Source organism: Typopeltis vanoorti, chromosome 1, assembly GCF_054136105.1.
Source record: "Typopeltis vanoorti isolate ZY-2024b chromosome 1, IOZ_Tvanoo_1.0, whole genome shotgun sequence".
Taxonomy (NCBI): domain Eukaryota; kingdom Metazoa; phylum Arthropoda; class Arachnida; order Uropygi; family Thelyphonidae; genus Typopeltis; species Typopeltis vanoorti.
In genome coordinates, this window is record NC_143549.1 from 169954022 (window position 1) to 169963530 (window position 9509).

Genomic DNA, 9509 nt, shown 5'->3' on the forward strand with positions numbered 1-9509 from the left:
CTAAATCTTGGTATTTCTAATTCTAGCCTAGCTCCCACTGACGAGACCTCAATAAAGGTCGAAACCGGTCTGGGTAGTGGCCCCTTGCCTTTAATACAAAACATCATACATCCCCTTCTTGGAGATGTGTTTTGGCATTAAGGGTAAATATTAAGATTAGTGATCGGAGCTTGTTCCACCTTTGCCACGAGTTGCCCTGGTCCTGCACTTCCTATGGGATCAGTTAGACTTGCATCAATTGCAGGCGCAAACTTGACTTTTAGTCTGTTTGCTTACTTGGGAAATGGAGTAAAACCAGGTTTAAAATTGCTTGGTATCTTTAACACACACACATATATATATATATATATATATATATATATATATATATTTAAAAGAATTGAATGACTAGAACTGAGATTTAAGTAAAAAGTTTTAATATTAAAACACTACTAGTTTCGGCTTGTAACAGTCTTCATCAGGTGACATTATAAAAGAAAGAAAAAAGAAAAAACACTAAAACACTGAAGCTTAAATAAACTAAGAACATCATAGAGAGTCTCTATACGTAATTAACATTAAAACGTTGTGGTTGTATTTAAAGCTGTTCTTTTTTTTTGTGGTATTGTTGGGAAAGTACGTGCTAGTAGCATCTCGTGAACGCCTGTACATGATTAAAGCTGAATGACTATCTGGGAGGTTGTAGCTCAAGTTATTATTTAGATGAATAGGATTGAAGATGATTTCCCTAGATTCTACAATTTTTCTTTCTAGTTCATCATTGCAACGGAAGATGTTAGTAGATTTTTCCTAGCAGGCTTTGTGACTTTGGCTTTCGTCATTAGGATTAGCCGAGAAAAGGATATGACTTGATAATGCACTGGCTCGCTGTCTCTTGTAAGTAATGTCCCTCATGTGTTCTTCCATACGCAATTCAACAGATTTGTCTGTTTGCCCAAAATAAGGAATATCACAATCACACAATATTTTATATACACCAGGGTATTTTAGATGATGATGATGACAAGGTTTTGGGTGGCTTATTAAGAAACGTATTTTTGGAAGTGGAGTGAACAAGGTTCTGATATTGTATTTTCTTAGAACTTTTGCTAATTTATGTGAAACTGTACTTATGTAAGGAATAGAAATATTGCCTTTGAATCTAATTGTTTCTTCTGAGTGATTTCTAGGAGGATTAAGAGGGAATTTTTCAATGATTCTCTTGGAATATCCATTAACTTTGAAATTTTGTGATGGTTTATTTCTGTAAGAAGTTCATTTGGTTCATAATGTCACCTGATGAAGGCTGTTACAAGCCGAAACTAGTAGTATTTTAATATTAAAACCTATTTACTTGAATCTCGGTTCTAGTCATTCAATTCTTTTAAAAAATGTGTATGTTAACCGAGTTAATGATCATTCATTCATATATATATATATATATATAAAATCTGTAATCACACACTATGGATGTGGACAGTCCTATCTGGCAGATGTGCCTTGGATGCCACATAGAATTAAATGGGAAAAACCTGTTGTTCTTCATCATGGCAAATTCAAATGTCAATATTTTTTTTAATCTGCAACTGCCTTTAAAATCAACCTAATTAAGTATGGTTGAGATAAAGTCTCCTAAGATTACTGGGAAGCAGTAATTCTTAGACATCCTGAGTTATATAGCCTAACTTCCTACTAGCAATCATAAAGGGTCGGTCAACTTCCTAGTTAGGACTCCAGACTTTAGTCCACTAAGCTTACTTTGTGTTGTTCAGGAAGTACAATTTATTAAGTATAGTTTCTGGGAAATTCCCATGCTACTCCTCTTAAACACTATTAATATAATTAATGGCTATTTTAGCCTGTTTTTGTTTAGGAGTGTCCCTTATATTTAATACATTGGCTAACATAACTCAAAAAGGGGTATATATATATTTTAGGGCATTATGGGCAAGTATAGAAGGCAATTATGGCAGAATAAAAAATGTGGAAAAATTTTGTACATACCTTGTTTTTGGTTTAAGGATGCCTTCTAAATCCAAGCAAGGTTGTATGTAAACGGGGGGGAAAGAACATGGGAATGTGCTTGAGACACGGGAAATTTCCCGTGCCTCAAGCACATCCCCATGTCCCCCCCCCCTGTTTACATACAACCTTTCAGCAAGAGCTTATATGGATTTAGAAGGCATCCTTAAACCAAAAACAAGGTATGTACAAAATTTTTCCACATTTTTTATTCTGCCGTAATTGCCTTCTATACTTGCCCATAATGCCCTAAAATATATATATACCCCTTTTTGAGTTATGTTAGCCAATGTATTAAATATAAGGGACACTCCTAAACAAAAACAGGCTAAAATAGCCATTAATTATATTAATAGTACAATTTATATTGCATTCCCTGATGATGTCTCTGTGACTGAGACAAAATATTGGAAGCATTTAAGTGTTGTTTAATTCATTCATTCATGCTGTTTTCATTCCATTAAATGCCTAACATGAGTTCTAACCAAGAGGTGAGCCTAAACACACAAATCTTGTATTTCTTATTCTTTGTGACAGTAGCCCAAGTACCTTTTTGTCCAGACCATACATTTTTTGAAAATATTAGCATAAATTGTCACAAACAATTGTTTTGCCTCTTTCATTCTAGAAAGTTAAAGGATAATGTGTGTGTGGGGGATGACTTATAACACAAGGAAGAGACACTTCCATACAGAAGTGTCTATATTTTTAAACTGTTATGCAGTTTAACACTAGACAACATGCCATACCAGAATATTTTGATGTTTTATTTAAAATTAAATGCTATTTATTACATTATATGATTATATGAATTTTACTATCTATAATCATATATAATTATATGATTATAGATAGTAAAATTCATTCTGCTTCTCCATGTCTGTTATGTGATGTGAATATACAATTTCATTACAGAAATAAATCATTTCTGCATTGAAAAAACCTGAAATAATTTATTTGCTAATTTTAATAGGGCATAAAAGATATTAAAGATATTGCCTTGGACATTGGAAGGATTCAGGAGGAATGTGGTCTTCTAGAACCACCTGAAGATTTTGTAGAACAATATAAGTTTGGGCTTGTTGATGTGGTATATCAGTGGGCAAAAGGCATGGTATGTATATTTTTATTTTCAGGAATTCATGGTGATGGTTGAGTTTATTATCCTTCAAGGATCTTTTATGGTTATAGAAAAAAAAGTAGTAACTCCTCTCTGATTTAATGATTTTTGTCCCTTCATGAGTGATACAATCTGATTAAGATAAAATAATAAGGAATAAGTTTATCTGACAGTAAGAGTATAATTTAAGTAAAGCTCCATATTCAGAATAGCCTACTTTAGCACTTTGTTTTTCAAGATCAACACAAGAAATAAGAAAGGCCTCGTGACTATGTTATAGAGGCCGGCCTGGTTGACTGAGTGGTTAGCGTATTCGCTCTCCAGCCAAAAGGCTGCGGGTTCGAATCCCGCCATGGGCATGGATGTTTGTGATTGTGAAAATACTAGTGATGATGGTGGGCGGTAATTGGCGTTGATGTGGATGGTGATGGTAGTTGCAATTCATTGGTGGAGACAGTGTTGTAGAGTAGGTGCCCTCCCTCGATGAGTCTTTGGACTCCCTGGAGGTGTCATATAATAATAATAATAGATGATGATAGTAATATCTTCATGCTGGTTCAGGATACAAGCATGTACAGAGGATTTGAAATTGGAAGTGACCATCACCTTGTTTTAAATAGGATAAAACTGAATCACTCCAAAAAGAACAGTACATAAAAAGTTTTAAAAAGAAATAAACTTGAACAGCTTTTACAGGTAAACGGTAGACTCAACTATACAAACATTATTGAAGAAATAATAAAACAGTTCAGAAACAAGAAACAAACCTTGGAGTCTCAGTGGCTAGCTGTGAAAACATTGATTATTACAGCTAGGGAGGCAAGTGGTAAAATTGTGCACAAGGAATGCCATGGCACTCATAAGAAGTTATAAAGAAGCAGTGCTAGAAAAGAAGAAAGTTCCTAACAAATAAGTTGGCAGATGCCCTAAAATAATACAGACAGACCTGTAAGAGGGCTAAGCTATGTGTGAAAGTATCCAAACAAAAGTCATGGGAAGACTTCGGTAAGAATAAAGAAGGCAACAGGAAGGTGGAAAAATGTTCTGGAGGCTATGGAAAAAGCTTAGAAATTTTATGATAGCTGTACTGCACAATTCAGATGGTTGAATTCCAAATGACTGGAGAATCTTCATAGCTCTCATTTATAAAAATAAAAATAGTTGGGCAAATTTCAGGTGTATTTTACTACTCAGTATTCTGAATCAGATTTATGTGGGTATAAAAAACTATTATAGCTTGAAAGAAAAGAAGCTTCTACCCTTGCCCTCCTCAAACCTTGGAACTATGTACTTCCAAGATTTGAAGGGAGATATTATTAAGAGAGACCTCCATAGATTCAGGGACTCATCGAGGGAGACCGCATGCTACACGAACCAGCTATCATACTTGTTCTTGAATTCATCAACGCTGTTTGCACACACAACATCCAATGCAATCCCTTCCAATCATGCACCACATAAGAGAAAAATCTAGATCTTACCCCCTTCTTGGCAGCATTCATTCTCAGCTTCCAAGGATGCCCTCTCATCCTCTACCCACACTCCATAAAATGAAAAATTCCATCCACTGAAATCCTGTATGACTCTTTCAGAAGTCTCAATCGTATCACCCCTCTTTCTCTTGTTTACAAGTGTCTGCAGTCTACAAATTCTCAATCTGTCTTCATAATCAGGGTTACACAATCCTGATATCATTTTTAATACTCTCTCCTTTGTGCTCTCTCCACTGCATCACAGCAGAAACCAGACCTACACACAATAGTCCAAGTGAGGTCTAATCAAGGCCTTGTAAAGAGGCAAAATGACTTCCTTATCTTTACATGTCAAGGTTTGTTTTAGCATTGCAATTATCCTGTGAGTTGCATTTGCAATTTTTCCTTATGGTTCTTTAACTTCCTTATGGTAACTTTAACTTAATGTCTACTAAAACTCAAAGATCCCTAGCAATATCAGTTTCTTCTAACATAATCCTAACAATACGAAGGTAGTCTGAAAAGTTCTTGGCCTAACAATGAAAAAACGGATTTATAATTTCAAAATTATTTTTATTTTTCAACATAATCTCCCTTAAGACTAATACATTTATTCCAGAGATGCTCCAACACCATTATCCCGTCCCTGTAGTGATTCTCAGTAAGATCTGCAAAATACTTCTCTACAGCTGGAATCACCTCTTGATTCGAAGAAAATTGCTGACCAGCGAGGAAGGGTTTTGGGACGAGATAGAAGTCAGAGGGAGCCAAATCTGGGGAGTAGGGTGGATGTTCCAACAATTCATAATGCAGATCCCTTTTTCCCATTGCCAAACACTTTTGTGGGCAGGTGCACTGTCCCAATGAAAGATGAATTTTTTCTTCTTCAAACTTTTTTGTCTGGTCTGGTTAAAAGATCAGAATAATATTCCCCAGTTATTGTTTTACCCTTTTCAAGATAATTAATAAACAAAATGCCTTTAGCATCCCAAAACACCGATGTCATGACCTTTCCTGCTGATGGAACCGAATTTGCCTTCTTTGGCACTGAACAACCGGCTTCTGTTCACTGTTTTGACTGCTGTTTGAATTGTGGTGTGTAATGGTGAATCCAAGTCTCTTCCATAGTAATAAATCGACGAACAAAATCAGTTTTATTCTTGTTAAAACACCCCAAGCACTGTTCATAGATTTTCCTGCAAGTACGGTTTTGCTCTGCTGTGAGCAAAATTTTTCATTTACAATTCTTCATGTAAAATACATCCTACATGTTCTTTGGAAATGCCTGTAGTTTCAGCAATTTCATGCACTTTGAGTTGTCGGTCGTCCAGTACCATATCGTGCACTTGATCAATGATTTCTGGTGTTACACTTTTTGGACGTCCTTCATGTGGATCATCTTCAAGGTTGGTACAGTTTTGTTTAAATTCGGCAGCCCATTTCTTAATTGTCAAAAATGAAGGAGAAGAGTGCCCATAAACTTTTATGAACTTCGAATGAATTTCTTTTGGCGTTAAACACTCTTTTACAAAGAATTTTATAACTGCACGATACTCAATTTTATCCATTTCAAGGTATACAGACAACACCTTTGCTTTGGACAGCTGTATAAAAAAACTACGTGATAGAATGATTTTTAATATCACATGGATGCTTGTGACAGATGTACCAACTTAGAAAAACAAAATCTTGCTGATAGTGTTGCCATCTATGGTTCAGGCTGAAAACTTTTCAGAACACCCTCGTGTAATATGACATTGGATATCTAATCTGCCAGAAGTTATTGACTTTACATTTACTGACATCCATTTTCTCATGCTCACAATTCCAGCCTATTCAAATCATTCTGCAAGTACTGCATATCAGAGGCATTCCTGATTATCCTACCTATCTTTGCATCATCATCAGCAAATAGCTGTATGTCACATGTCAAATTCTTCCCAATGTCATTAATGTACAGATTGAATAACAGTGGACTAAGCACTGATCCTTGTGGTATACCACTGGTTACTTAAATCTTGCAGACTCACATCCCCAGTATACCACTTTCTGATATCTGTCAGTCAGCCATCCCCCTTATCCATGCTAATATTTTATAATCCAATCCCATATTCTCTAATTTATGAACAGTCTTCCATGCTTTATTCTGGCAAAAGCCTTAGCAAAATCCAAATGTATCATGGTGTATCCATTCCGTGTCTAGCTCAATGGTAACATTAGTATAGAATGTGAGCAAGTTGCTAAAACATGACTTTCTCTGTCAACACATTTCTGAATGCAAGCCCTAACCAACTTTTAAAAAAAAATCTTCACCACCCCTCCTGAGATACTGAATGGTTGATAGTTGAATACGTTGGTCTCTGCACTACCCCTTGTGTAATGGGTAATCCATTCTTTCCACTCCTGTGGGATCTTTCCTGTTCTGAGACTCAAATTATATAGCCTGGTCAAAGGAATACCCAGTTCAGCTGAATACTCTTTTATCACTCATGCTAATATCCCATCAGTACCAATTGCTGAAGTCTTATTCAGTATATGCAACATAGTTAATACCTCTTCCTCATACACCTGAATTTCTTCATCCAGTGAAGCGTTGCATACACCCGGTTGATAGCGTTTAGTAAAATGGGCACTCATTACTTGAATAACCTCTTCTGCATCTATCACCCTCACACCATCTGCATTCAGTAGAGTTATTCTTTCATATTCATTCTTTCTTTTACTTCCAGTATATTGATAAAATTCTTTGGGTTATCTTCAGCTCGCAGAGCCAGTTTCTTTTCGTACTCAGACTTTGTTTTCTGTACAACAGTTGACTATTCTAGCCTGCTACTTATAATTTTCATAACGGACATCATCCTATGCACACAGTATTTCTTCCGCATCATTGTTCTCTTACGAATCTCTTGCTTGATAAGATTACACATCCATTTGACTTCTAGAAACCCTATTTATTTTTCAAAATCTCAGGACACATTCTGATATTGCATCAATATTTTTTTAAAAAATAAATGGAACTTTGCTCAGGAGACAGAAGAGGCACAAGGTGGAAAAATACTGAAGTCTATTAGACATGTTGCAGTAGTTGGGGAAGTAACTCAGAAGATTGCCTCAATAGAGAGAAGGGCACAAGTTGTTTTGAAATTGTGATTATTGTATAAATATTTGATGAAGTCACATCTGGAATAGTTCATGGAAACTCATTCTCGTGATGGCCCGAGATCTTAGTTATTGTCATAATTCATGTCTGATGTTGAATAACTCGGATTTTAGATTTTTTTAAGAATATTTTGAAATGTTAGGCATGAGTGAAAAATTGAAGGAATATGGTTTTGCAGGGCCTGGCAAATAGGAAGAGGAGATCGAGAGATGAATAGGTGATCAGATAGAAAATGCACAAAACAGTAGTTTGTAAAAACACAAGTAGTCATTCCTGGAAGTTGTATAAGGGCTGTGCAAGCAAGAAAGTAAGATTAGATTTTTTTACTTAGGTAGCAATGGGTTCATGGCATTAGGTGCTGGAGTGAATAGAGAATGTTTCAACACTAGAATGCAATCAAGGTGAGTTGTGATGGATGGAATGGAAAGCTTTTCTTCGATGAGTCAGGCGATTCTATGGAAGTCTAGAAATAACAATGATATTATCTTTGCATGCTATATGTAGTTAATTTCTATAATTTTATTTTATTTTCTCTTTTATAGCCTTTTGCTGAAATTATGGATATGACTGAAGGTATCCAAGAGGGTATTATTGTTCGTGCTATAGTTCGCCTTAGTGAAATATTAAAAGATCTGAAAAATGCTGCCACACTTGTAGGAGAACCTAATTTAGCTGAAAAAATGAATGCAGCTTCTTATCTAATTAAAAGAGATATTGTTTTTGCTGCAAGTCTTTATACCCAATAAATTATGTTATAACAAAAATTGAAGGCAATTGTTTTCATTTTTTTTTTGTAAACATATGGCATATAATTTCTGCTGTTCCCTAATTGATTGCTTAACAAATGATAATTAACTAATTAAAGAGAAAGCAGAATTGGTATTTAGAACTTGTCAAAACATTTCCTATTTTAGAATTTAGAAAAGAGGAAAAAAATATTGTCTTGCACTCTCTTTAACATATTCTGACTTTTATGTGCTTAGAAAAACAGTTATTTTAACTGTAATTGCTTTCATTTATTCCAAGGAATTTCTTTTCTGTGAGAAGAAATTCCTTCAAATGATATAACATTTTGGTGTTTTCATGATGATGATATAAGAGCAAAAAATCATGGTAAAAAAAAAAAGAAAATTGTCATATTTAAGAAATTTAAATAGAACACACAAAAAAAATACAGTGCAAAATAAATTAATATGAGTATAATGAAACTTACCCACACATGCACTAATAATTCATATAATTAATTTCAAATTTGCAAATGACTTAATATCCGAGCCTATGCTAATAAGTGTATGTATGTGTCGCAAAATATGGCTCACAAGCATATAAGAACAACAATGCAAAGTTTATCAAGCTAAAAACTTTCCATTTCTTTGGAAGAAAACTAAAATGTGATGTCAACCCTATCAAATAATTTCTGTTCACTTCATCCGTGGAAAACTATTATATATTCACACTCAATGGATGAAACATTAGAGATATCTACCTAATAGCATGTCGTTCCTCCTCTAGTGTGAATAACAGCCTGTACTTTCTTAGGCATTGACTCCACCAGATTCCATAGGGTTGCTGGACGTAATTCAGGAGGCTATGCCTGTTGCATCATTGTCCACAACTGTGCCTTAGACGTCAGTCCCCAGATACATGGATTTGATGTCTCACTCTACAGCATTGCAGAGAGATTCGATCAGATTTAAAGTTGGGGACCTCGGGGCCACTGGATGGTCCCAAACTCAGATGAATGGTCCTTGATTCA

General features: G+C 35.2%; 1 protein-coding gene across 1 annotated transcript in view; it reads left to right on the forward strand.

The window, feature by feature from the left end:
* Nucleotides 1-8517, forward strand: part of tst (superkiller complex helicase subunit twister) — a 362155-nt gene extending 353638 nt beyond the window's left edge. Inside the window, exons 24-25 of the mRNA XM_090399997.1 lie at nt 2975-3115; nt 8296-8517. Coding sequence (XP_090256123.1) covers nt 2975-3115; nt 8296-8499 — 345 coding nt within the window. The 3' untranslated portion in view covers nt 8500-8517. The remainder of the gene's footprint in view (nt 1-2974; nt 3116-8295) is intronic.
* Nucleotides 8518-9509: the final 992 nt, after the last annotated feature.